At 46.7% G+C, this 27873-nt stretch overlaps 1 protein-coding gene across 6 annotated transcripts in view; it reads left to right on the top strand.

Moving 5' to 3' along the window:
* The window catches only part of PAFAH1B1 (platelet activating factor acetylhydrolase 1b regulatory subunit 1), a 137094-nt gene that overhangs the window by 34978 nt on the left and 74243 nt on the right, over positions 1–27873 (top strand). For all 6 annotated transcript variants that reach the window (XM_030185587.1, XM_030185586.1, XM_030185582.1 and 3 more), the window contains exons 4-5: positions 2215–2289; positions 17077–17283. In XM_030185587.1, the coding sequence (XP_030041447.1) occupies positions 2215–2289; positions 17077–17283 (282 nt within the window). The remainder of the gene's footprint in view (positions 1–2214; positions 2290–17076; positions 17284–27873) is intronic.

Raw genomic sequence — 27873 nt, 5'->3', positions numbered from 1 at the left:
GCCGATGAGCCCCCCCCCCCCCCCCCCCCGGTGCATGTTTACCTGTGTGCGCTCCTATTGGCTCCCCCCGAGTCCTCCGCTCGTTCCCTCCCTGCTGCTCTCTCTGCCCCGGCTCCTGCACGGCCGTTTGACCTCACTTCCGGCCGGCAGAGCAGAGAGCAGCGGAATGCCGTGGGGGACGCATCTCTGAGGGCCCTGTGATCGCCATTACCAGCAACCACATAACCACAGCAACCATCATCCAATCTACTGTTCTGGGGTGTCGTGGATTTCTAATTGACCATCATTACTGAGATAGGTGAGGGGGAGGCTGGGAGAGGCGAGGGCATGTGCTATGGGTGCCGTTTCCCGCCATTAGAAATAGCGGCAGCCGTCTTAATTTACATAAGGTGGTCAGTTAGGCTAGTTAACCCCTAATTGCCTGCAGGGCTAACAGGCTATCTATAATTCTATCTTCTGTCACTGCCCCCCTGATGGAGAACCCAAAAAATAAAAAACCAAGGTTAAGTAAAGGAAGTGGTAGTAGCAGTAGCCGACCCTTTCAAGAGACATGGACCGAGATGTATGGCATTATAGAAAAAAATGGCAGATCATTTTGCATTCTATGTACTGAAACGGTAGTAAGCAGAACGTGGAATATAAATAGACATTTTGAAACTAATCATTCCCAGCTCTTGAAAAAAAGTGAGGATGAAAGGAAGGAATACATTTCCAGGCAGCTACACTTTTATAAGAGCCAATCTAATTCCATCCTTACATTTGTAAAAGGTTCTACAAATTTAACATCTGCAAGTTTGAGCATTGCTCACTCCATAGCTCAGCATGGAAAAGCACTCAGTGAGGGAGGATTTATTAAAGAAACTCTCCTAAGATGTGCACCAGTTCTATTTCACGATATGCAGAATAAAGATGCAATTATTAAGAGAATATCTGAGTTACCAGGAAATTTGGAGTGCCTGGATCCGATTACCAGACACTTTTAGCACCCTGAAAAATATAGCAGTGGCTTTACTCACAATTTTTCCCTCTACGTACTTTTGTGAAACCTTATTCTCAGCGTTAAATAATATCAAAACCAACAAAAGAAACAGATTGAAAGATGAAGTTAGTAGCGCTTGCTTGGGCTTGAAGTGTACAAAATACCAACCTTCAATTGAAGATTTAGCCAATGAAATTCAGCAACAAAAATGTCACTAATAGGCAGATTAGTTAAAGAATTCCCCCTCCCCCTCACTTATCTTAGTTCACGGCACCCCACACAAGTTAAATAATATCAAGACCAACAAAAGAAACCAACTGACAGATGAACAAAGAAGTCACTAAGCAGGTAAGTTAAATAATTAGGTTTTGGTTTATTAAATACAGTTATATTACAATTATACATTTTTGTTATTTAAACTATAAATATCGCGAAATTATGGTTTTTTTCTCGAAGTGACACACCACCCGAGTTATGCTCGGTTTTTTGGCGAATTTTGACACACCAAGCTCAAAAGGTTGCCCATCACTGGTCTAGATCAATCCATAGCCCCGCCCAGAAAACGGTGGTGTATTGGTTTACTTGTGTTTATGGTTTTTTTAGAGGCACCTTCAACTTCTCCGTCAGGTTCAACTTCAACAAGTGTAAGTTCCCTGATTTGCCTGGAGTTGGGGCGAATCTGTTTCAGTGAGCTGTTGAGTTCCTCCCGCTTTTGCGGTGGCAGGGCTAATTAATCAATTCAGTTCCTCCCGCTGCGGCGGTTATAGGATTAATGAGTCGCAGCCACAGGAGAATTTCTCAAGGTCCATGGGCTTTGGTATCGACATACTGAGGAATTGGTGACTGCACGTGACCATATATAGGGAGTCAAAGTTTGCTCTCTCTCTCCCCTGCTGGTGGATGGACATAACCCACTTGTCTATGGATTGATCTATACAGACTAATGGAAAGAAAATTATCAGGTAAGATACATAATTTTACCTTATTCCATTTTTAAGAAAAAACGTCATTAATAAAAGAGTACTTGTTCCATTCTCCAGAGCCTTTTGTGCTTCGTTTTGGACTGCTTATGCTGTATACTTTGACCCTCTCCATGGCATTTTGTTGTTACTCTGCCATTAATGTCTAAAGGGCTTTGGAAAGCTAAAAAATGGATACTATTGAAAGGGACTGTGGCTGTACATAGAGGCACAGAGTCACTCATACTGTTTCAAATTGATATTCATGTTTTTCAGAATGAAGAATTAGATAAGAAGTATGCTGGACTTTTGGAAAAGAAATGGACATCTGTTATCAGATTACAAAAGAAGGTGAGTTGCTTGGCGTGGATTAGTCACTTTGTTTACCTAATTGTGATAAGACAGTGTTAATAAAGTGCTTTTTGTCCTTTCTACTTTGAAAGCTGTCATACACAGAGTGACACAAAAGGGTTGACTTGACACACATTTGAAATTTGTGAACAGTACCGTCTGTTGTTGCAACTTAAGCTTTGACAATAAACGGGGAAAATTGAAACCACCTTGTCATTCTAGTCTGTCCACTTGTTTTCCTGATTGATCACTATTGATTTTTTTTTCTTCTAAATACCATAAGTAAACAAAAAAAAAATTTCATTCACTTGTTTGCATTGGTAAAAGGGCAGTGGCTTACTGGCTTGGGGTTTGTAAAGTCTGCATCTGGAAATTTTAAATAAGGAAGAGAGGTCTGTAGAGGTGTTTTGATTGCCATGGGTAAATTCAAATTCCTTTTTAGCTAGAAATACCATTCAAAAATTGGTATTTAGATTTTTTTTTCTCTGCAGAGGTATCTGTATATAAGTTTAAAAGTGTTTTGGAGTCAAGTTTGAATGGGATGCTGCTGTGTAAGTCCAGTTCTCTGAGGAGAAGCAGGCTGCTTGTTCTCACTAATGGGTGACGCCCATGGCAGCCCTGAGGTCCGGAAATCTTCCTAGCAACAAAAGTTTGCTAGAGCCTTTGGTCGCGCGCACCGCCCATCGCGCGGGGACATCAGTTTCTTTTTGTCTGCGGTTGAGAGAGATGGTGTTTTCGTCCCTCTCTGTGTCCTGAGAAGCCTTCGGTTCTCTTTTTGTGATTTTCGTGTCTTTTTTTTTTTTTTTTTCTCTTTTCTTTCCTTCTTAGGTTCTGTTGAGCTATTTGGTAAAAAAAAAAAAAACAAAAACAATTTTTTTTCCTTACACTTTTAGTTTTGGCCGGTTTAAGTTTCGTTTCGCCGCCGTTGTGGCCTGCTTAGGCTGCCCGTTCGGTTTTCTCCCTTTTTGTGTGTTCTTTTTGGCACCATCACCGACTTTGACTTCGCTGCCGCTATTTTTCCGTCCATGACATCGAGAATTCCCAACGGCTTCAAGAAGTGCATTTGGTGCAGCCGGGAAATCTTGGGTTCTGATCCACACGCGTGGTGCATTCAGTGCCCTGGGCCCTAACATCACCCAGCCGCCTGCAAATTGTGTCTTAGTCTCAAGAAGCGGACACAAGCGGCGAGACAAGCTCAACGGGACCGTCTGTTTGGAGCTTTGCCCGGTACTTCGGCGTCGACAAAGGTACCGAGTTTGGCGGTGTCGATGTCTGCACCGGACCAAGCATCGAACTCGGGAGTGCAGGTGATGGCTGTCCGCAGACCACTGCACGCTGGGAGTAGTGAGCCGTCGAGTGGGTCTCCACCTGTCTCGCAGGCCCATCGGGACTGACCATCTTCGGACCCGACCCCGAGGAGGCGTTTGGATTAGACGTCCTCCTTGTCAGTACCGAGGAGTATCGATGCCGAGCCTTGGTTGAAGGCCAAGAAGCATCGACATTGGTCTTCTTCTCGACACGGTACCGGGAGCTCCGGGGCGTCGAGGGAATCGGCACCCGAGAAGCGTTGACGCCGGGAGGACCGCTCCTCCTCTATTCAGGAGCTGTCGATGCGTCGGTCGATGGACAGCCTAGTACCGCTTCCTCGTCCTTTTTCAGGTTCTGCCTCCGTTTCCTATACCGGCTCCCCTGCCTTTCCCGATGGAGACTCTGGACGAGCGCCTCCGAGCCATTCTTCCTGGTCTCCTGGAAGGGCTGATGTGCCCGTCTTTATCGGCACCGGTGGTGCTTGCGCCCTCGGTGCAGTCGACAGAAGCGCTAGCTGGCTCATTGCCTGCGGTGAGGTCTCTGGCATCGGTACCGCTTGCGGCATCGGCTTCAGCTGCCACCCAGGTCGACTCTACGTCGTCGGAGGGAGCTTCATCGCTGCCGTCGAGGGAGTCGGCCTCTCGATGACACTATCAGAGATATGGTTCCTCGCAATCGAGGCGGGCACGGTTACGGACTGCTGTTCAAGAGCTTTTGTCCGATACCGAGCAGGAGGACTCGTGGGAGGAGGAAGAGGATCCCATGTATTTCTCATCCGAGGAGTCTTGTGGTCTTCCTTCTGACACCACTCCCTCACCGGAAAGAAAGCTTTCTCCACCGGAGAGCCTTTCTTTTGCCTTTTTTGTCTGGGAAATGTCTGTGGGCATTCCCTTCCCGGTGGTTACTGAGGATGAGCCTAGGACTGAGATGCTTGAGGTTCTCGACTATCCTTCGCCACCTAAGGAGTCGTCCACTGCTCTTTGCATAATGTCCTGAAGGAGACATTGTTTAGGAACTGGACAAAACCCTTAACTAATCCCACCATCCCTAAGAAGGTTGAGTCCAGTATCGGATCCACGGAGAACCTGCCAAAAATCCTCCCCCCCTCCAAACACAGTACAAAATTCAATCCCAACCTAGCCTGCCCCCACATCATATCTGTTAACAATGTCCAGCAATCAAATTAAAGTTCAAAGCATTCAGGAGAGCAGAGTGCACTCTAGTTGAGAGGGTATGCATATGAGGAGACCATGTGTTTGAAGAAACTTTTTCCCCGCCTTAGCACTTTTAACCTCTTCCAATATACATTTTATGTTAAGGAGTGCACATCTGATAGCACCAGTGTGTCAGAGTAGTGGGGGGTCAAGGTGAATCCATTGAAGCAAAATATACCTCTTGGCAATTAGTGTTGCTTTGCTTAAAAATAATGCAGAAACTTGGGTACCCTCCACAGCAGTTAACATGTCATTCAACAGACTCATCCTAGGAGAGGCATCCCACTGCCAGTTGTAAAGTTTACTAAGATGGACTCACAAGGCTCTCCAAAAAGGTTGAATTCCTGGACAATCCCAAATACAATGTCGATAGGAAACATTAGGAGCATATTTTAGACAGGCCCCATCAATTTTCCTGTTTTTTTTTTTTTAAGAGAAATCATATTTTTAGAGTAACTTTGCTCTCTAATTGGGGACGATTTCTCTTGTGTTGCACATGTGCCTTTGACCTAAATAACTGGCAGTTCCTTAGTGTCCGTCTGGACTGGCCCAGAATGTGATTGATGGGTTGTGTACGCCTTCCAGCAGGTGGAGACTGAGAAAAAAACTGTGACTAGAGAGTCAATAAGAGCCCTTGCCAGCTAGAGAAAGATCTAGTAATCTCAGTCTCCAGCAGGTAGAAGGTGGTGAAGCCCATCAGTCTCATTCTTTCTCTATTCTGTATTTTTTCTATTGTGTATACAGGTTTCTTCTATTAATTTCTGTGCACTTCAAAATAAATTTAAAAAACCTGCTTTATAGAGGCTGAGGCCCCTGGGGGTCTGTTTGTGCCTTGGTGGTGTTATACTCGGGTGGCCCGAGTCCCTCCCCCCTTTCCCTCCCTTTTTGCTTTGGCTGTATTGGCTCAGCATTTTATTAAGAAAAAGAATTAAGCAAAACTTTCCTCAAACTCTTCGTGAGAAGAGCTTTTGAGAGCAAGGGAGAGGCAGCTGCATTAAAAAAAAAAAAAGCCCAAGGTCTTGCGATTCGGGCTGTTAGGTTCGCTACTTGCAGCACAGCTGTTTTTTGGTTTTCTTAAGCGGCTCTTTGCGGTTTAGTTAAAGCGCCGGTTTTGTTTTTGGAATCAGCTGTTCGTCGCGATGTCGGAAAAGCTTCGGTGCAGTGCTCTGTGTGTTCCGCCTTCAGAAAGCCAGATACTTAAATTTAGACCGCCTACTGGGACCTAGTTCACGGGAAGATGAGGAGAGTAGCGCTGGAGTTGGTAGGCACAGCCATCGAAAGCGGTTCTGTAGCGGCCATATTAGGCTTATTCCTCAATATTCACCATTCTTACCAGCTAGAACAAATTTCTCATCTTTCCTCATAAAAGGGATTAGAGACTCTTACACTGTATATCTTCAGTGCCTTTTCCCCCAGAATTTGTGCTTTTACTGCATCAGGCTTTTATGCTGAAGTTTGCACAGCCTGATACTGATGCAGTTTCTCCCCAGAAGCTCTATGAGTAGCATAGTGTTAAAAAGCACAGATTAGATACTTTGAGAAATTTCTGGAATGTCTCTGCCATCTCCACATGGCTCAGAACGGGATTTATCTGTTCTTTCAGACCATTCGGTCTCAAGATATAGGTGAGGAAGAATTTTCTGGTGCTGAAGGAGATGATCCCACAACTGCCAGGCTTTTCCTAAGGGAAGAACTGCCTTTACTAATTAAGCATTTGAAGTGGTTAATATTTCTTCTCCAAATTCTCAGTGCTTTTCTGTCACTCTGTCCATTATGTCAGGTACTAAGCAACCTCCAAAGTTCTTTCATATTCATGAAACTATTCAAGAGCTCATTTCAGCTCAATGGGAAGTCACTGATGTTAGCCTTAAGGTAGCAAGGTCACACCTTTATCCCAGGTGGAGAGGTTGGCCTTACCTAGATGCCCTGATTGTAGCTGTTACCAAGAAAGCTACTATTCCAGTTGAAGGGGACACGGCTCTTAATGATGATCATGACCAAAAACTGGAGTCACCTTTAAAGCTCTCATTTCAGGTTTCAATTCTGTCTGCAAGCCACTATCTGTGGATCTTATGCTGCCAGAGCATGCTTATCTTGGGCTCAGCAACTATCTACCCTTCCTTCTCCAGAATTTCTTCCTTCTTTGGAAGCAGGCCTGTTTTACCTAGTGGATGCTTTGTATGATCTGCTCAGAGCATCAGCCAAACGGAAAGTTTTTTTTTTTCCAGTCGATGTGAAGAACCAGGATACTCTGTAGGCATAGATGCTTGATTCAGACTTGGCCGACATCAGACCTTCTGTATGTTTTTCTTCCATGGGCAATTATCAACAGGATTCTTTGGCACATTGCTCACTTGCAAGAAGATTGATATGGTCAAGACACTGGACAGCAGATTTAGCTTCTAAATCCAGACCTTTTCAGTCTTTTCTTCTAAGTTACTGGTCTCCAGTTTCAGAGGATTACGATGTTTGCATCTCGTGGACTCAAGTCAAGCTCAGTTCTCCAAATCTACAAGTAGCTCTTCCCTTACACACTCAGGATTGGTGTGTGGTGGAGCTCATTGCCTTCATCAGATGGCCTAGAATCAATGGTCTGCGACAGAAACATCATAGTCGATCAGCTAGAACTCAGCCATCAGGAAGGCAATTCTGTCATTTGCTTCTCTGCTATACACAAAACCAGTCCAGGTATTCTCGGACAGCATGACTGCAGTTTCTTACATCAACAGACAAGGGGGAACCAAGAATGTCCATGTGGCCAAAGAGGCAGAGCTGCTTTTTCAGTGGGCAGAATTGCATATTCCTCTTTCAGCAATGCATATTGCAGGAAAGTTGAACAATCAAATGGATTTCCTCAACAGAGTGTCTCTGGATCCAGGAGAATGGCAACTCTCAGCTGATGGCTTCAGTCTGATCACATCTTGCTGGGACCTTCCTCTTCTAGATCTGATGGCAGCCAAGTCCAGTGCTCAAGTGAGCAAGTTTTTCAGTCGAAAAGAACCAGGATACTCTCTGGGCATAGATGCTCGATTCAGACTTGGCCAACATAAGACCTTCTGTATGTTTTTCTCCCATAGCCAATAATCAGCAGGATTCTTCGGCGCATTGCTCATCATCTTTGTCAAGTGGTCCTAGTGGCCCCGGAATGGTATGCGGAACTAATCCGTCTTCTGGTCACACCACTGTTGCGCCTACCCGTCAGAAGGGCCTGTTAAACCAAAGGTCCAATTTTTATAGAGGATCCGTCCCCGTTTGGTCTTTCAGCCTGGCTATTGAGAAGTCATGTCTGAGGAAGAAAGATCATTTGCAGGAGGTTATTACAAATTTAGTTTATTGATATTTTGTATTCTGTCTTTCACAACACAAACCAAAGCCGTTTACAAGTAACGCAAAAAAAAAAAAGTCAAGAAAAGAACTCCAATAATTCAAAGGAAAGCAAAGCCGATGAACTCTTCTGCAAGCTTGTAAGAGGTCTACCACTTCAGCATATGCCAGAATCTGGAGAGTCTTTGAAGGATGGTCCAAAGAGAAATGAAATTCAACGCCACCTGGCCTCAAATCCTAGTATTTCTATAGGAAGGTTTTAAAAAGGGTCTAGCTCCTAATTCCATGAAAGTTCAGGTAGCAGCTCTATCTTGCTGTTGAATGTCTGTTGCCGTCATCCTGATGTTCATTTTCTCAAGAGGTAAATCATTTTGTCCTCCTATTCAAAAACCTTGTCTGGGTTCTACAAGCTATTCAGAAGTGTCCTTTTGAACCTCTCTAATATGATCAAGGACCTTACATTAAATTAGCAAACTCTGCAAGTTTGTCATAATTTAAACAATGTTACAGCCCCCTCCCTTTGCACAGATACCATTCATATTTTTCCCAGCACCCACAGCATCCACCTTTTTTCCAGTCCCCCTCCCGCACCCACACACCATCCGTAGTTTTTTCACAGCCGCTTCCTGCCACATCTGCACTCACCAGGGAACTAGGAGTTGCATTGGAAGTACCTGTTTGGGGCAGGAAAGAACCTGACTCTTTCCTGTCCGATGCTGCTCTGGCCCCGTATTACCACTTCTTGCAAATGACCACCGAGACTTCCTTTGTCAGCCTCGCGAGATTACCACTTGAGGTCTCAGCGGCCATTTTGAAGAAGTGGAGCACTGGCCAGAGTAGCGGCAGCGGGTAGGAAAGAGTGGGTTTCTATCTTACCTCCGAAGAGGCCACTAGACCACCAGGGAGTTCTAAGGTAGGCCTAGAGGGGGCCAGCCAGCCTTCACGCCTTCCTTCACCGTGGGCTAAGGGGGTTTGATTCTGCGCAAAAAGGCCAAACTCTATGTGGCTGGGAAATGCTGTGTGAATTCTGTGCTGTGCAGTTGCTCAGAATTCCAGCAGGAGTAGTGTTTCTAGTAGCATAATTCTGCAAGGAGGGTTTCTGAGATTCAGGCGTTACCTTACAGAGATCCTTTTCTGCGTTTCTCTGAAGCAGGTGCATCTATCAGGATTGTTCCTTCCTTTCTTCCTAAGGTGCGTTCTTCTTTTCACCTGAATCAGTCTATTTGCCTTCCTTCCAGGGAGAGGGTTATGGGTCAGAGTATTCAAGATTACTGGATGTTAGGGGGATGGTTGCTTTTTGGAGAGGACCTAGAGAAGCTAGTGAAGGACATGTGGGAGGCACGCCTCTCTGGCTTCCTGATTTCCAAAGGGCTCACTAGGCCAGGGCAGTTTTGGCATGTCCACCACTCTGTCTCAGGGGTATGGTCAGGGCAGGTCCTTTATGCAGAGTTCCTTTTGAGGCCCCAAAAGAGCCGGTTCTGCTGGCTCTGGTGGAACTGCGACCCCCTGATCTGCCCCATGAGGGTGCACCAGGCTGTGCTGGTAGGAGGCAGGCTGTCTCTCTTCTGGGACGAGTGGGCCCACATCTCAGATCAGTATATCACTTCTGGATGTGATTGGAAGGGAGTATTTTCTGGAGTTAGCCCATCCTGTGTCTGACGCCTTCATGGCCTTGCCCTGCGGCTGAGCTCTGAAACAGATACTATAAATACCCTATCAAGGCCCTGCTGCAGGAACCCTGCAGAACTTGTACATTCTTGGAGGTGTGGAGCCTGTGCCTCCAGAAGAGCATGGACTGGGACTGTATCATATATGTTCCAAAGAAAGGTGGCTCCTTTCATCTCATCTTCTACCTCAAAAGTGTCGACACTTGTTTCAGGGTCCAACACTTTCAAATGGAGGCGTTGTGCTGAGTCATAGCATAGGTATGGTTGGGAGAGTTCCTGACTTCCCTGGACCTCATGGAAGCTAATCTACATGTCCCCATTGTGGATCATCACTGGAGATATCTGTGCTTCTGTGTGCTGGGTACGCATTTTCAGTTTTGTGCTTTACCTTTTAGCCTGTCTACAACACCACACCACATACTTTCCCACGGTAGTGATGGTGGCAGCAGTGCATCTTTGGCACCTGTGGTTTCGGGTTCACCCGTACTGGACAACTGGCTGGTTTGGGCAGACTCAGCAGGAAATTATAGACCGGTGAGTCTGACGTCGGTGCCGGGCAAGATGGTGGAGGCTATTATTAAGAATAAAATTGCAGAGCATATACAAAAACATGGACTGATGAGACAAAGTCAGCACGGATTTAGTGAAGGGAAGTCTTGCCTCACCAATCTAATGCATTTTTTTGAGGGGGTAAGCAAACATGTGGACAATGGGGAGCCGGTTGATATTGTGTATCTGGATTTTCAGAAGGCGTTTGACAAAGTGCCGCACGAAAGACTCCTGAAGAAATTGCAGAGTCATGGAATCGGAGGTAGGGTATTATTATGGATTAAGAACTGGTTGAAAGATAGGAAGCAGAGAGTAGGATTGCGTGGCCAGTATTCTCAGTGGAGGAGGGTAGTTAGTGGGGTCCCGCAGGGGTCTGTGCTGGGTCCGTTGCTTTTTAATGTATTTATAAATGACCTAGAGATGGGAATAACTAGTGAGGTAATTAAATTCGCCGATGACACAAAATTATTCAGGGTCGTCAAGTCGCAGGAGGAATGTGAACGATTACAGGAGGACCTTGCGAGACTGGGAGAATGGGCGTGCAAGTGGCAGATGAAGTTCAATGTTGACAAGTGCAAAGTGATGCATGTGGGTAAGAGGAACCCGAATTATAGCTACGTCTTGCAAGGTTCCGCGTTAGGAGTTACGGATCAAGAAAGGGATCTGGGTGTCGTCGTCGATGATACGCTGAAACCTTCTGCTCAGTGTGCTGCTGCGGCTAGGAAAGCGAATAGAATGTTGGGTGTTATTAGGAAGGGTATGGAGTCCAGGTGTGCGGATGTTATAATGCCGTTGTATCGCTCCATGGTGCGACCGCACCTGGAGTATTGTGTTCAGTACTGGTCTCCGTATCTCAAAAAAGATATAGTAGAATTGGAAAAGGTACAGCGAAGGGCGACGAAAATGATAGTGGGGATGGGACGACTTTCCTATGAAGAGAGGCTGAGAAGGCTAGGGCTTTTCAGCTTGGAGAAGAGACGGCTGAGGGGAGATATGATAGAAGTGTATAAAATAATGAGTGGAATGGATCGGGTGGATGTGAAGCGACTGTTCACGCTATCCAAAAATACTAGGACTAGAGGGCATGAGTTGAAGCTACAGTGTGGTAAATTTAAAACGAATCGGAGAAAATTTTTCTTCACCCAACGTGTAATTAGACTCTGGAATTCATTGCCGGAGAACGTGGTACGGGCGGTTAGCTTGACGGAGTTTAAAAAGGGGTTAGATAGATTCCTAAAGGACAAGTCCATAGACCGCTATTAAATGGACTGAAAAAATTCCTCATTTTTAGGTACAACTTGTCTGGAATGTTTTTACGTTTGGGGAGCGTGCCAGGTGCCCTTGACCTGGATTGGCCACTGTCGGTGACAGGATGCTGGGCTAGATGGACCTTTGGTCTTTCCCAGTATGGCACTACTTATGTACTTATGTACTTATGTAGAGGCCAGTCAGGCTGTTGATCATGTCGTCTCCCTCCTGGAGTGCCTGGGCTGGGTCGTGAATAGTCCCAAAAGTCGTCTGTTTCTGTCTCTGGTTCTGGAGTACCTTGGAGTTCACTTTGACACAAGTCAGGGAATGGTAGATCTCCCAGAGTTGTGGATGGAGAAGGTAGTGGGTGCAGAAACACCGGTTGTGCAAACCTGTAGCCCACGGTCTGGGATTACTTGCAGCTCCTGAGCTCTGTGGCAGCTACTCTAGAGGTGGTAACTCGGGCAAGAGCTCATATGTGTCCTCTGCAGTGGGCCCTTTTTGTCTATGTGGGCTTCGGCCTCTCAGGACTTTGCTCTTCTGCTGCCGCTCACGCCCAAGGCCAGGCTCAGTTTGGCCTGATGCAGTGCGGTGAACCTTTTTTAGGGGGTTTTCTCTGGACCCTTCTCAATGGGTCCTGGTCTCCACAGATGTGGGTCTTTTCAGCTGTGTAGCTCACTTCCTTGGTCGAGTAAGACTGGGCATCTAGTCCAGCTAGGAAGCGTCCTGGTCCATCAGCTGCCTGGAGACCTGGGCGGTCAATTGGCTCTGCTGGAGCTTCAACCACTCCTGGAAGGGAATGCAGTCAGAGTGATGTTAGACAGCGCAATGGCAGTGGTGTACATCAACAGACATGGCAGGACCCGAGGTCAGGCGGTGTCCCTGAATGCAACAAACCTCAGCTGCTGGGCAGAAGTACATCTGCAGTCTTTCAGTGGTTCATATTGCACTCGGCCTGATCTGGGAGAGTGTTTGCTGGGGCAGCAGGCCTTTCAGCTTATAGTGGATTGCTGGGGGCTTCTCCAGTTTGACCTGATGGCTCCTTGAGCCAGTGCGAAGGTGAAGCACTTCGGCCGACGGAGAGCTGTGACATCTGGCCTTTCAGCTTATAGTGGATTGCTGGGGATTTCCTCAGTTCGACCTGATGGCTTCTTGAGCCATTGCAAAGGTAAAGCGCTTCAGTTGATAGGGATAGATGCACTGGTTCAGCTTTGGCTGGTGGTGGAGGTGCTGTGTTTCCTCCGTGGCTTCTGGTGAGCAGAATTTTGCGTCATCCTCATTGCTGGTGGCCCTGCAGACCTTGGTACATGGATCTCTGGAGCCTGTTGGTAAGCATCACTTTTCCTTTGCACAGGGGCTGGTAGACATAGAATATCCAGATCCCTTCTGGCTTAGAGTGCGGCCATTAAAAGGCGGTGTTCAGAGAGGCGTGGGTTTCCCCTGCAGTGATTTCTACTCTGTTGCGGTTCAGTAAGACCTCCACGTCCCCTGGCTTAGTACATAAGTACATAAGTAATGCCATACTGGGAAAAGACCAAGGGTCCATCGAGCCCAGCATCCTGTCCACGACAGCGGCCAATCCAGGCCAAGAGCACCTGGCAAGCTTCCCAAACGTACAAACATTCTATACATATTCCTGGAATTTTGGAGTTTTCCAAGTCCGTTTAGTAGCGGTTTATGGACTTGTCCTTTAGGAAACCGTCCAACCCCTTTTTAAACTCTGCTAAGCTAACTGCCTTCACCACTTTCTCCGGCAACGAATTCCAGAGTTTAATTACACGTTGGGTGAAGAAAAATTTTCTCTGATTTGTTTTAAATTTACTACACTGTAGTTTCATCGCATGCCCCCTAGTCCTAGTATTTTTGGAAAGTGTGAACAGACGCTTCACATCCACCTGTTCCACTCCACTCATTATTTTATATACCTCTATCATGTCTCCCCTCAGCTGTCTCTTCTCCAAGCTGTATAGCCCTAGCCTCCTTAGTCTTTCTTCATAGGGAAGTCGTCCCATCCCCGCTATCATTTTAGTCGCCCTTCGCTGCACCTTTTCCAATTCTACTATATCTTTCTTGAGATGCGGCGACCATCTGCTTATGTCTGGGTCTGGAGGATTTTTGAATGCTTGTGCAGGGAATGGTCCCTATCCTCCTGGAGGACTCAGGTTCCTGATATTTTAGGGTTCCTGCAGCAGGGCCTGGAGCAGGGGTTCGCATTGAGCTCCCTGAGAGTCCAAGTGACTACACTTTCCAGATTATGGGGAAAGTTTAGGGATACATCTCTGGCTGTGCACAGGGAGGTGGCTCGATTCTTGAAAGGGTGACGCACTTGCGCCTTCAGTTTGGTTCTCTGGACATTGTTGGGAATTCCAAGCTCTTGCATTCGGCTGCCATCAAGGACCTTATGTTCAAGACGATATTTCTGGTGGCGATCACCTCTGCTCAGAGGGTCTTGGAACTTCAGGCCCTATCATGCTGGGACCTGTATATGTTCTTGCATAGAGTCCCATCCTTTCTGCCGAAGGTGGTGTCTCCGTTCCATATGAATCAGGAGGTGTGTTTGTCTGCCTTCATGACGAGGGGGTTTGTCACCTGTGGACTGGAGGCTCCACAGACTAGATGTCTGGAGGATGCTTCTCTGATACCTGAAGGAGACAAATTATTTTATTTAGACTTTGCTCACACCTTTTTCAGTAGTAGCTCAAGGTGAGTTACATTCAGGTACTCTGGATATTTCTCTGTCCCAGGTGGGCTCACAATCTAAGTTTGTACCTGAGGCAATGGAGGGTTAAGTGACTTGCCCAAGATCACAGGGAGGAGCAGTGGGATTTGAACTGGCCACCTCTGGATTGCAAGACCAGTGCTCTAACCACTGGGCCACTCAATGAGTGTTGTCTCTCTGATCACCACCTGTTTGTGCTCTTTCATGGCCCTTGGATGGACTAGTGGCCTCTAAGGCTTCTATTGTGAGGTGGATTTAAGGCAGCTGTTGAGTCCACTTATATTGGTTTGGGTCATCCGGTGTCTCAAAGACTGAAGGCCAACTTGACCAAGGCTCAGGCAGCATCCTGGGCAGAGATTTGCATTGTGGCGACATGGTCCTCACTGCATTCTTTAGCTAAGCACTACAGGCTGGATGTTCTGCCGAGGTTCCATTTGGACTTTGGCAGAGCAGTCATTCAGGGAGCACTGCCTCCCCCTATTCATTAGGTCGTCTTTGGTACATCCTGCTGTACAACAGTGTAAGCTGACGCTAAGAAAGTAGAAATTCTCTTATTTGAATTTTCTTTTCTTTAGTCAGTGTTGGTGTTCTGAAATCCTGCCCTTGGAAGACCTCAGGCCAGGGTTCTAGGTACGTTGTCTTTTTATTTATTTATTTATTTATTTATTATTAGCATTAAATACAAATAAAAAAGGATTGGATTACGATTGGCAGCCATACAGGGTTCCCATGAGATGGCTATTCCCTTGTATTTGCTGGGTAGCAAGTGCCATTCTGTGGTGTTTTGTTCGCTTGCTTATCGTTGCAGCTGCAGTGGTTGATGGGGCTGGGTGCGTTACAAAAAGGGACCACCTGCTGCTTGGGTAAATGCATACTGGGTTGTTCCAGAGAGCACCACACATTATAGCTGATGTCACTGGTGGAATTAAATTTTCTCTACCTTTATCTGCTGGTGGGGAGGGATAACACCCTGACGGCTCAGAACAGAGATGCCGACTAAAGAAAATTATCAGGTAAGACAGTTGGTCCTACTTGCTGATATTCAAAATGATTTATGTTCTAATTTTGAGGTTTGTGCTCCTAAATTGGCACCTTTGAAAAATTCATTAGGGCTGATTACCTAACTTAAATTTAAGAGCATAAAAAATGGGTGGCAAAAGGGGCAGATTTACAGATCTCTTCTTCAGTAATCAGCCCTTGAAACACTAGTCTCAGGTAAATTACTGCAACTCACTATGCAAATGCCTGACATTCACCGCATTTAGCTGATCCAAAATACATCTTTCAAGTTGATTACAGGCTCAAGGAAATTTTGATCACGTCACCCCTCTTCTTAGAAATGCACATTGGCTCCCCCACAACCCATTGTATTTACAAATTCTTCAGTTTTTAAAATAAGGAATACTGGCCTCCCAGGTTTTTTTTTACTCACTTTCTCTGACACCATACTCCCCCCTCTAGAACCCCTCATTCTTCCCAGCTTAACCTCTTTGTTGTTCTGTCTTTCAGGCAGATAACCCATAAAACTACATATCTGTCCATTTTCTCAGTTGTTAGTCCCCACTCTCTGGAACGTGCTTCCTTTCTACTTATTCCAGCTCAACTATCTGCAGAACTTTAAATCCCAATTAAAAATCTCTCTGCAGATGCTTTAACTTTAGGCACGTGATGGATCTTTCCTTCGAGAGACCTGCCGTACATAACTACTGCTTCCTTCCCTACTGTGGAGGAGTAGCCTAGTGGTTAGTGCAGCGGACTTAGATCTTGGGGAACTGAGTTCAATTCCCACTGCAGCTCCTTGTGACTCTGGGTAAGTCACTTAACCCTCCATTGCCCCTGGTACAAAAAATAAGTACCTGAATATATGTAAACCGCTTTGAATGTAGTTGCAAAAACCTCAGAAAGACGGTGTATCAAGTCCCATTTCCCTTCCCTTCCCTACTGACTCACTGTACCCTCTTTCCTTTCCTATCACATATTGTAGTTCACTATATTATGCCTCTCTTTCTTCTCTTGACGTTTTTCCTGTTTTTCTATTCTCTGTTCCCTCTATTTTTTTTGCTTTGTACACTGCTCAGATGGCTCTCTTGATCTGCGGTATAGTAATTTCTAAATAAATTTGTGAAAAAAAGATTGAGCTTAGCATTGATTTTTAGCACTAGACTGATCAGGCTGAATGGCAGGCCTAACTTTATAAGCATAATTTTTAAGCTGCTAAATGAAAATGATTTTTTAGTTGAAAAGTTCCTAAATGTGTGCCCTATTTTCAGCCCAACTTGTGGGCCTAAATTTAGGAGCTGAGCTTAATTTGAATATTTGGTCCTTTAGTTTATAGAAGAAAAATTTCTGTTTAATATTTCTCAATTTACAGTATTCAGTATAAACTCTAACATGCAGTCTCATGTCTGTAAAAATTAATGATAACTTTTGAAATGTCTAGACCAGTGGTTCCCAATCCTGATCCTGGAGGCACCCCAGCCAGTCAGGTTTTCAGGATAGCCACAATGAATATTCATGAGAGAGATTTGCAAGCACTGCCTTCACTGCATGCAAATCTCTCATGAATATTCATTGTGGATATCCTGAAAACCTGACTGGCCCTAGGGTGCCTCCAGGACCATGTTTGGGAGCCACTGGTCTAGACTGTCTTTTTGAAAATAACATTGCTCATCGTTCATCAGTAAAGATGCATAAATGAGTAGTGTTAATGTCTGAGGGCTCAACTCCTGAGTCAGTAACTCCTTTTTGTTGTTGTTAGGTTATGGAGTTAGAATCAAAGCTAAATGAAGCTAAGGAAGAATTTACTTCAGGTGGACCCCTTGGTCAGAAACGAGACCCTAAAGAATGGATCCCTCGTCCTCCAGAAAAGTATGCATTGAGTGGACATAGGAGTCCTGTCACTCGTGTCATTTTCCATCCTGTTTTCAGTGTTATGGTTTCTGCTTCAGAGGATGCCACAATAAAGGTACATATTAGATGTATAACTCCAATTCATCTTCCACTGTGTAATTCCCCACTTAGAATTGTGTAATACTTTATCAACTTTTTTCCCCTGAAATTTCTCTCCTGATGTTTCCAGCATTTGCAATTGGGCAGAAGAAGCATACTGACTGCTCCTAGAGATATTAGCTTGGGTTAAAAATGTTAGTCTTCAGTTGAGTTGTTACATTAACTTAGCTAACTGCGCACAAAACTCCTTTTTATGGAAGGATTAATTCATAGGGAAACAAGGCATATGCTTAGGGTCCAAAGTCAAGAGAGGATATTCATGCCTGCCAAGTTTCCTACCTGAGAATGGTAAACTTCTGAAAGTCTGTGGGACAGGGAAGGGTTACCAACAAGCTATCTTAGTTAAAGGTTCTTCCATTTTCTTGTTTCCCTTAAAACTAATATAATATTTATTTCAAATTTCTATTCCACACAATCCTGTGTTCTTGGCAAATTACTAGCAATATAATATTTATTTATTTCAAATTTCTATTCCACACAATCCTGTGTTCTTGGCAAATTACTAGCAATATAATATTTATTTATTTCAAATTTCTATTCCACACAATCCTGCGTTCTTGGCAAATTACTAGCAATATAATATTTATTTATTTCAAATTTCTATTCCACACAATCCTGCGTTCTTGGCAGATTACAAAAGTTACATACACAGTAATAAAATACATCACAAACCTCAGTTCCATAGCGTCCCCAGATCAATCCAGAGACTTGTGGGTTATGTCCCTCCTCTAGCAGGTTGGTTAGAGAGAACTCTGAAGTTTGCCACAAGAGGGCATGTGCAGCCAGTCTAACTTCAGTATTCTTTCTATCTAGCAGGTAGAAGGAGTGCATAACTTGCAGCTCTGTAGTCTGAGGCTCCTATCCCGTTCCCTCGGGTGTGTTAAGCCTTAGTTGGGGTTGAGGTGCTGGAGCGCATTCTGGGATACACCTGGTGGTGCCAGGTCCCTACCCTTCTCCCCCTGTCAGCCTGTGTGGAGGATTGTCACTGTATTCCTCTCCTGCCTCTTTAAAAAAAACCAGACAGTTTCTGCAGGCACAACTTCCGCTTCAGCCCGTGTGTGACTTAATTGGTCTTGAAAGCTTTCTCCGTTCATGCTGGGAACGTGAGCAGGGCTGTGCTGAAGCGAAGGTAGGAGTTTTTTTGTTGGGGTGCCATGTCTGTTCCGTCTGAAGCGGTTAAGCGCTGTTCACGCTGCGGGACACGGAGATCGGCGTCTGGAGCCTGCGATGCTTGTTCTGCGGTGGGGAAACCGGTTTCGGAACAGGGAGAACGCGGGTCGAGCGGTGAACCGTCTCAGGGTAGCGAGTCTCGTTTGGCGGGAAAATCTGTGTCAAGTGCAGCGTGTGTCTCCGCCGGCGCCATTTTCAATTTACTGCCGCCTTCTCAAGTTTTTGCAGCGGCTGGATCAGCTGGGAGCGTATCCGAACATAACGAATTAGGTTCTTCTCTCCCGGATAGAGCGAATATGGGCTTTTCTCCAGAGTTTGTGCTTCTTATGCACAAAACCTTTTTGATGCGTTCAGAGGGAGAGGGTCAGTCGGCGGCCATTTTGGATAGCCCCGTTCCCTCCTGTTCTGAGTTGTCTCAGAGGCCGGCTAAGAGGTCCCGTTTTCATTTAGAGGAGCCCGGGGGGGGGGGGGGGGGGGGTCGATTCCGAACATTCAGATTCTGATGGGGTCCCAGGTTCAGGGGAATCCTTACCAGATTTGCTGGAAGAGGGGGAGTTGCCTGCAGGTGAGGGGGATGACCCCACCGTAGCACGACTATTTAGAAGGGAAGAGCTCATTCCCTTCATTATTCAGGCTTTGCAAGTGCTGAATTTGTCTCCCCCAGAATCCGCGGTCCCACCCGCGGTAAGCTCTTCCATTATGTCTGGAACTTGAGCACCCTCAAAGGCATTTTATATTCATGAGGCAATGCGGGTGCTAATTCAAGCTCAATGGGATTCCCCAGAGGCCAGCCTTCGTGTGGCTCGAGCAATGGCCAAACTTTGTCCCTTGAGGCAGGAAGATTTGGATTCATTGCGTCTCCCGGTGGTAGATTCTCTTATCTCTGCAGTGGGGCAAAGAAGACCGCATTGCCCGTAGAGGGAGGCGCAGCTCTAAGAGATCCGCAGGAGAAGAAGCTTGAAACTGCGGTTAAAGCTTCGTTTGAAGTAGCAGCCTTGACGTTACAGGCCTCGGTCTGCGGCTCATATGCGGCCAGAGCTTGTCTCTCTTGGGTTCAAAAGGCATCTTCGCCGGAGGAGTTAATCGATGTGCTTCTGGTTTTGGAGTCCGGTTGGCTTATTTGGCGGATCTTTTATATGATATTCTCCAGGCTTCTGCTAAAGGAGTGTCGTTGGCAGTTTTTGCTCGACGTTGGATCTGGTTAAAGCATCGGGCTGCTGAGCTGCCTTCTAAGTCCAGATTGGCCTGGCTTCCCTTTAAGGGGAAACTCATGTTTGGTCAGGAATTGGCTCAGATTGTTAAAGACCTTGGGGACTCTAAAGGTTGCTTGCCGGAAGACAAGTCTAAATCCCAGATGAAATCTTTTCGTCCGCGCTTTAAAGATACAAAACGATATAGACTTGGGAGGGTAGGCAGTTTTCAAAAGCCACGTTTTTCTCAAAAGCAACAGCAGTCCTTTCGTCCAGAACACAGACTTTCCTCCCCAGCTGCCAGAAGTCAGCAGGGAGCCAGAGGTACACAATGATGGGGGCCCTGGTCCAGGCCTCTCCGCCGATAGGAGGACGGTTGTCTCAGTTCGGGGAGGAATGGACCAGGGTAACTACAGACGAATGGGTCCTAGACATCGTTCAAGACGGATACAAATTGGAATTTGCTCGTCCCTTAGGAGACAGTTTTCTCGAATCTCCTTGCAAATCTGTGGTGAAGAGAGCAGCGGTGAGAGACTCTTTGGCAGAATTGCTGCGTCTGGAGGCAGTGATACCCGTTCCTGTGGACGACGTAGGTCGAGGTCGCTACTCCATTTACTTTGTAGTGGAAAAGAAAGGAGGGTCCTTTCGACCAGTTTTAGATCTCAAGGTGGTCAACAAAGCCTTGAAAGTACAACATTTCCACATGGAAATGCTTCGGTCGGTGCTGGCGGCGGTTCAGCCGGGAGAATTCTTGGCATTACTGGATCTGAAGGAGGCCTACTTGCACATTCCTATCTGGCCTCCGCACCAAAGGTTCCTCCGCTTTGCCGTGCTAGGACAGCATTTCCAATTCAGAGCCATGCCCTTTGGTCTGGCCACGGCGCCACGCACCTTTTCCAAGGTGATGGTGGTGGTGGCGGCCTTTCTGCGAGCAAGGGGATGGCAAGTTCATCCTTATCTCGACGATTGGCTGATTCGCGCTCAGTCGCACGCGCAATGTGTTCAGGCAACTCAGGCCGTGATAGATCTCCTACAGTCTTTGGGTTGGGTGATAAATTTTCAATAGAGTCATCTTGTACCAACTCAAACTCTGGAGTACCTGGGGGTACTGTTAGATACCAATCAGGGTCGAGTTTTTCTTCCAGATCACCGTCGAGTAAAGCTGCTGAAGCAAATTTCTTCCATCCTGCAGAGGCCGACCCCGTCAGCATGGGATTATGTTCAGGTACTGGGGTCAATGGCGGCAACAATCGAGGTTGTTCCTTGGGCTCGGAGTCATATGCGTCCTCTGCAATGGCATCTGCTCAGCCAGTGGTCTCCACTTTCCGAGGATTACGCGATTCGACTTCTCTGGACATCTTGAACTCGTTTTGCTCTCCGTTGGTGGCTCAAGTTGGAGAACTTGACTCGAGGCATGCCTCTGGCTACACCGGACTGGTGCGTAGTAACGACAGATGCGAGTCTGTCAGGTTGGGGAGCTCTTTGTCTCGGACACTCAGCTCAAGGCAGTTGGACTCTTGCAGAGTCCAGCTTGCAAATCAATCTTCTGGAGCTTCGAGCGATCCGGTTAGCTCTCCTAGCTTTCGTAGATCTGTTGAGAGATCATCCAGTTCAAGTTCTCTCTGACAATGCCACAGCAGTGGCATACGTCAATCGACAGGGGGGGGACTCAAAGTGTTCCTCTGGCGGAAGAGGCGTCCATTCTTTGTCGGTGGGCAGAGACGCATCTAGTCCTCTTGTCAGCCGCTCACATATCAGGAGTGCTAAATGTTCAGGCCAACTTTCTCAGCCGGAATCACTTGGATGCCGGGGAGTGGGAACTCTCTCAGCAGGCGTTCCGTCAGATTTCAGGTCGCTGGGGGACCCCGGTGATGGATCTGATGGCCCGCTTCTCCAATGCCAAAGTGCCTCGTTTTTTAAGCAGAGGCAGGGAGTTCGGGTCCGAAGGAATAGACGCTCTTCTTCAGCCGTGGCCGTTAGAACTTCTGTATGTCTTCCCTCCGTGGCCGATGGTCAGTCGAATAGTCAGCAAAATCTCTCGGCATCCGGGTACAGTGATACTTGTGGCGCCGGATTGGCCCAGGCGTCCTTGCTATGCGGACTTGATTCGCCTCCTGGTCGACGAGCCGATTCATCTGTCTCCATTACTGGATCTCCTCCATCAGGGTCCGGTGGTCATGAAGGATCATGCCCTGTTTGGGTTTACGGCCTGGCTATTGATAGGTCGCGGCTGAGGCGTAAAGGTTACCCGGAGGCAGTTATTAGGACAATGTTGCAGGCTTGTAAACGCTCTACTTCAGCGGCGTATTCTAGAGTTTGTAGGACGTTTGTTGCTTGGTGTTCTTCGGCAGGCGTCCTTCCACAATCAGCTCCTCTCGGATCCATCTTGGCCTTCTTGCAGGAGGGAATGGATAAGGCGCTATCGTTAAGTACTTTAAAGGTTCAGGTAGCGGCCTTGGCGTGCTTTAGAGGTCGTTTGGGGATACACTCTTTAGCTTCGCATCCGGATGTAGTAAGATTTCTTCGAGGGGTAGGTCATCTCAGACCTCCTCGAGTTCAGGTGGTACCGCAGTGGAATTTGAACCTGGTCCTGAAGGCCCTACAACGGCCTCCTTTCGAAACCTTGAAAAAAGCTTCCTTGAAGGACCTTACGTTGAAGACAGTATTTTTGGTAGCAATGGCTTCAGCTAGAAGGGTGTCTGAGCTTCAGGCACTTTCGTGCAGGGATCTCTTTCTCCGCTTTTCGGAAGCGGGTGTGTCAGTGAGGACGGTGCCTTCTTTTATTCCAAAGGTTGTCACATGGTTTCACATTAACCAAAAGGTAGTTTTGCCATCTTTCAAGGGAGAAGATTATCCATACAACTTTCAAGCTCTACGGTGTCTGGATGTTAAGAGAGCGATACTCTGTTATTTGGAGGCAACTAATTCTTTTCGGAAATCAGATCATCTTTTTGTGCTTTTTGCAGGTCATAAGAAGGGGAACATGGCCTCTAAGGCCACATTCACTCGGTGGCTTAGAAAGGCGATTACGTCAGCTTACCTTGTGATGGGAAAGTTTTCTCCTCTCCACATTCGGGCACATTCTACTAGAGCTCAGGCTACTTCCTTGGCGGAGTTTTGTTTGGTGCCATTGGAGGATATTTGTAAGGCGGCGACCTGGTCGTCTTTGCATAAGTTTGCGAAGCATTACCGGCTGGATGTGGCGGCGCGTCGGGAGGCGTCTTTTGGGGCTTCAGTTTTGTCCGCCGGGATTGTCCGGTCCCACCCTTGATGAGGATTGTTTTGGTACATCCCACAAGTCTCTGGATTGATCTGGGGACGCTATGGAAGGTAAAATTATCTTACTGATAATTTTTTTCCATTAGTCCCTCAGATCAATCCAGAGACCCTCCCTGGGTTTCGCTGTGATAAGGTCTGCTCGGATTCATTATGATTCAGTTGGTTCTGTTCACATTCCTTGGTTAGAACGGTCATAGGATGTTCTTGTGTGTTATATGTTCATTGCCTATTTTATGGCAACTCGGAGAATTTCTCCCACGTTTATGCTGCTTTTGCAGAGGCAGGAGAGTGTTTTATAGTTCAGTGGAAGTTTAATACTGCTTTGGTATCGCTATACTGAAGTTAGACTGGCTGCACATGCCCTTTTGTGGCAAACTTCGGAGTTCTCTCTATCTAACCTGCTAGAGGAGGGACATAATCCACAAGTCTCTGGATTGATCTGAGGGACTAATGGAAAGAAAATTATCAGGTAAGACATAATTTTACCATCATAAATAACAAAAGTTTTCCATATGCATGTACTTGCCTCTCCACCTCACAAACACGTGAAACCCCCCATTTCCTCAAATGCTTTTGAAAATAACAATGTTTTTATTGCTTTCTAAAGCTGAGCAGTGTTTCATCTTTATGCATTTCCACTAGTATTCCAGAGCTTAGGCCCTGCAATTTGAAAAGTGTTAGCGCAAAGACCTAATAAAACCAACAGATCGAAAACTTGGGACATCAGGCAAACACTTATTCTCAGACCTTAAAGAACAAGTAGGGCCTGTACCTTGTCAGAGCTGATGCCTGCCAAGGGGAACCTACATTTCTCAATGCTTTAAAAATCAGTGTGAGTACTTTAAATTCAATCCTGTACGCAATCGGTAACCAGTGCAGTGATGCTAAAGTAGCTGTAATATGCTCCCTAATTGATTTACCTACAAGCACCCGCACCACCGCATTTTGAGTAATCTGGAGTGCTTTCAACATATATCCATGTAAACCAAACAACGCATTACAATAATCAAAATGTGGAAAAACCACGGCTTGCAAAACTGACTGAAAATTCCCAGATGAAAACAAATCCTGCAGCCTATGTAATCTCAATTTGAAAAACACTGCCTTAACATAGCCAATATGAAACTTCATGGACAGTAATGTCCAACCAAACCCCCAGATACTTAGTTTCTTTCAAAATAGAAATCATACAGCCATCAGTCTGAAAATTGAAAGGACAATTTGTCATCCCCAGCCTTGACAGCAACAAAATTTGTGTTTTAAAACATTTAATTGCAATCTATTTTCTTTCATCCATTTCGGAATCAATTTAATTATGCGATAGATGAACCAGAGAGGATTCAATAGTACTTTCAGCTTGGAAGAAAAATTGTAACTCATATGCATAAAGTCTTTAGTGCAATCCAAGACCTGCCAACACTTTACAAATAGGTGTCATATATAAATTTAACAACACAAGATAAAGCTGAATCTTGTGGTACACCTGACAAAACTGCTTTCCAAGTTGAAGTATTGAATTCTGTCTTAACCTGAAACACACTGTTCTTCAGGAATGACTGGAACCAGCTTAACACCACTTTGCTCAACCCAACATTGTCCAACCTCTTAAGCAGCACTTGATGGTCAATAGTATCAAATTCTGCCGAGTCATATAACGTAACCATAAAATACTGCTTTCTATCATCACATAAAGAGTTAAGTTTCTGTACTACACTTTGGCTTGAATCCAAAAACGGAATCGAAGGCACTGGACTACAATTGGCATCTATGCATCCAACTTATTACTTTTAAACAATGGGGTAACTGATGCCCTTTTCAGGGCCAAAGACACAACTCCCTCAGCCAGCAACCTCTTTACTAACTTGCTATTTACTCCCACATAGCCTCTTATAGCCTTAAAAATGGTGACAGAACAAACATCCAATTTGCAAAAAGTATTATTCAACTTTGAGTTTATATTCAACACTTGCTTCAGGGACACTGATGCAGATTCCTCCCAAATGGTTCCAAAAGTAGACTCTGCGGCATCTGCCTCTGATTGGGGTAAAGGCAATCCTACAAACCTTTGAGCAATGTCTAAAACCTTTGAATGGAAAACATCTGCAAACAATTCAGCCTAAATTCCTAGTTTTGTGGTATGTACAACAGCAGTTAACTTCACCACCGAATAAAGATCTTTAGACTCCGTTATAGAAGTTGAAACCATGTTACCAAAATATTGTTTCTTAGCCACTAACACTACCTTTTGGTATTAATACAATTCCATTGCAAAGTGCACTTCCTTGTCATCAAGCAGATGAATCCATTACGAGTGGGTGTGTCCATCAACTAGCAGGAGATAGCACTGAAAAACCATAGTGCCTCATGGCCAGCTAGCTCCATCCGCCTCTTCAGTATTCTCTATCTCCCCAGCAGGGTGGTTGCAGCTTGTTCAAGCTCCTTCAGAAAATCTGCCTGGGGTGGCTCCTGTGCTTTTGCCAGTTGTAGCAGGGGTGTTGTGGCTGATGGTGCCCACTTTAAAGGCATAGGCAAGTCCTGTCCCTGTCTTTGCCCACGCTGTGGATGCAGGCACATAGGTTCGCCCTTTCCCTGCCTTTCCCACGCTGCTGATCCTCCGGAGTCGGAAATTTGCCTCTTTCGCTGTTGCCTCAAACTTTCCTCACCCTAGCCACTGGAGTGGCCCAGTGGCTAGGGTGGTGGACTTTGGTCCTGGGGAACTGAGGAACTGAGTTCGATTCCCACTTCAGGCACAGGCAGCTCCTTGTGACTCTGGGCAAGTCACTTAACCATTGCCCCATGTAAGCCGCATTGAGCCTGCCATGAGTGGGAAAGCGCGGGGTACAAATGTAACAAAAAAAAAAAAAGTTGCGTCGCGCTTTGGTGCTGCAATCCCAGAAAAGAGACTTTCTTCTGATTGTGCAGCGTGACCGGAGCTTGGAGACTCGGTTTGGTGAGGTAAGAGCATTTTGTAGCTCCTCCGGGGAGGGCCCGCATTCGGGACGATTTTGCCGCGAATCCGCCATTTTGAATTTCCGCCGTTTTCGGCGATGGCTGCTGAGAAAGTAAAGCGCTGTTCCGTTTGTGGCAAGCGCAAATCTGCAGTGGGGCTCTGTAAGGTGTGCTTTTCAGACGGTAGAGCCGGTCCGAGCATGGTGAGCGATGTTCCTTCCCGCTCCATGGAGTTGGCAGCGGGCGCCATTTTGGAACAGCATGGCGCGACCTTACTGAGGCGGAGGGGTTTGAGCCTGGAGGGGCGCCTCGAGTAGAGGCTGATAAAAGAGCTGTTTCCCCCAGACTGGAACCGGGAGGCCAGGGTGAGTCATTTTCCCCTGAATTTGTTTTATTGCTGCATAATGCATACATGTTAAAAAGAGCTCTTCCACAGGGGTCCCTGCGGCCCTGCTTTCTGCATCCCTTCCAGTGGAGTCTGGCCTTGGATTACCATCAGGCGCGTTGTCCCCTGACATATGGCTGCAAGACAAGCGCAGAAGGGTGGATTCCCCTTCAGAGAATATTTGGGGGTCCGGTTTGACACAGCCTCGGGGATGGTCTTCCTACCCGAGCAAAGGCGGTGCAAGCTTCAGAACCAGGTCCGTCTGCTCCTGAGGATGCCTCGCCCGCGAGCTTGGGACATAGTCCAGCTGTTGGGGTCGATGACGGCCACTTTGGAGGTGGTGCCTTGGGCGAGAGCGCACCTGAGACCTCTACAGTGTTTCCTGCTTCAACGTTGGTCTCTTATATCTCAGGAATATCAATGCAGACTCACGTGGCTCCCTGCGGCCCCGCTCAGTATGGTGGCTCTCAGACAGCATGCTGCGGCGATGAATGCTGCTAGCGCTCCCCGATTGGTGCCTGGTGGTAACAGATGCCAGCCTGAAGGGCTGGGGTGCCCATTGCCGGGGAAGGCATGCCCAGGGTCTTTGGACACCCTAGGAGTCGGAGTGGTCCATCAGTCGCTTGGAGTTGAAAGTGATTTTCCAGGCGCTTCTGGCCTTTCAATTGACCCTGGAAGGATTGACTGTCAGAGTTCTGTCGGACAACATGACAGCAGTGGCCTACATAAATCGCCAAGGAGGCACACAATGCATTGCACTAGCAGCGCAGGCCGCACAGATTTGCCACTGGGCCGCGCTTCATCTGCAGTTTCTGTCAGCAGTTCATATTGCAGGTCAGAGCAACGTGCAAGCTGATTACTTGAGCAGGAATCAAATCGACCCAGCGGAGTGGGAGCTCGCAGACACAAGTATTCCTGCGGATATGTGTCAAATGGGGAAAGCCCGTAATGGATCTTATGGCATCAAGCACAAATGCCAAAGTCCTATGCTTCCACAGCAGACGGAGAGATCCTCGCTCAGCGGGGTTGGATGTCTTGGCTCAACCTTGACCTCAGGGCCTCCTGTATGTGTTCCCTCCGTGGCCCTTGATAGGGCGAGTACTCCTGCGGATTCGGCTCCACCAAGGAGAGGTGGTTCTCATTGCCCCGGATTGGCCCAGGAGGCTGTGGTATGCGGACCTCCGGCGGATGCTGGTGGAGGATCCCCTGCTGTTACCTCTGGTACCACACCTGTTGTCATAGGGCCCGGTGACCATGGAGGACGCCTGCCATTTTGGTCTTACGGCATGGCTATTGAGAGGGCGCAATTGAGAGGCAATGGATATTCCAGTAAAGTCATTTACACTCCTACAGGCTGCAAGCGTTCCACTTCCGTGGCTTATGCCAGGATTTGGTGCCAATTTGAGGCTTGGTGTGCTGAGGCTGAGTCCAGTTCGAGTGGGGCTGTCAACTGAGCCTCCTAGTTCCAACCCCATTTTTGATCTGGATCCGCTTATGACGCTCCGTGATTACCGTGCCACACTTTTATCTGATCCAGCCTTGACGGGTACTCCTGAAGCTGCAGCGGAGAGAA

The sequence above is a fragment of the Microcaecilia unicolor genome, chromosome 13 (genome assembly GCF_901765095.1).
Source record: "Microcaecilia unicolor chromosome 13, aMicUni1.1, whole genome shotgun sequence".
Taxonomy (NCBI): Eukaryota; Metazoa; Chordata; class Amphibia; order Gymnophiona; family Siphonopidae; genus Microcaecilia; species Microcaecilia unicolor.
Note: the sequence above shows the minus strand (reverse complement) of the source record. Positions and strands in the feature narration are given on the sequence as shown.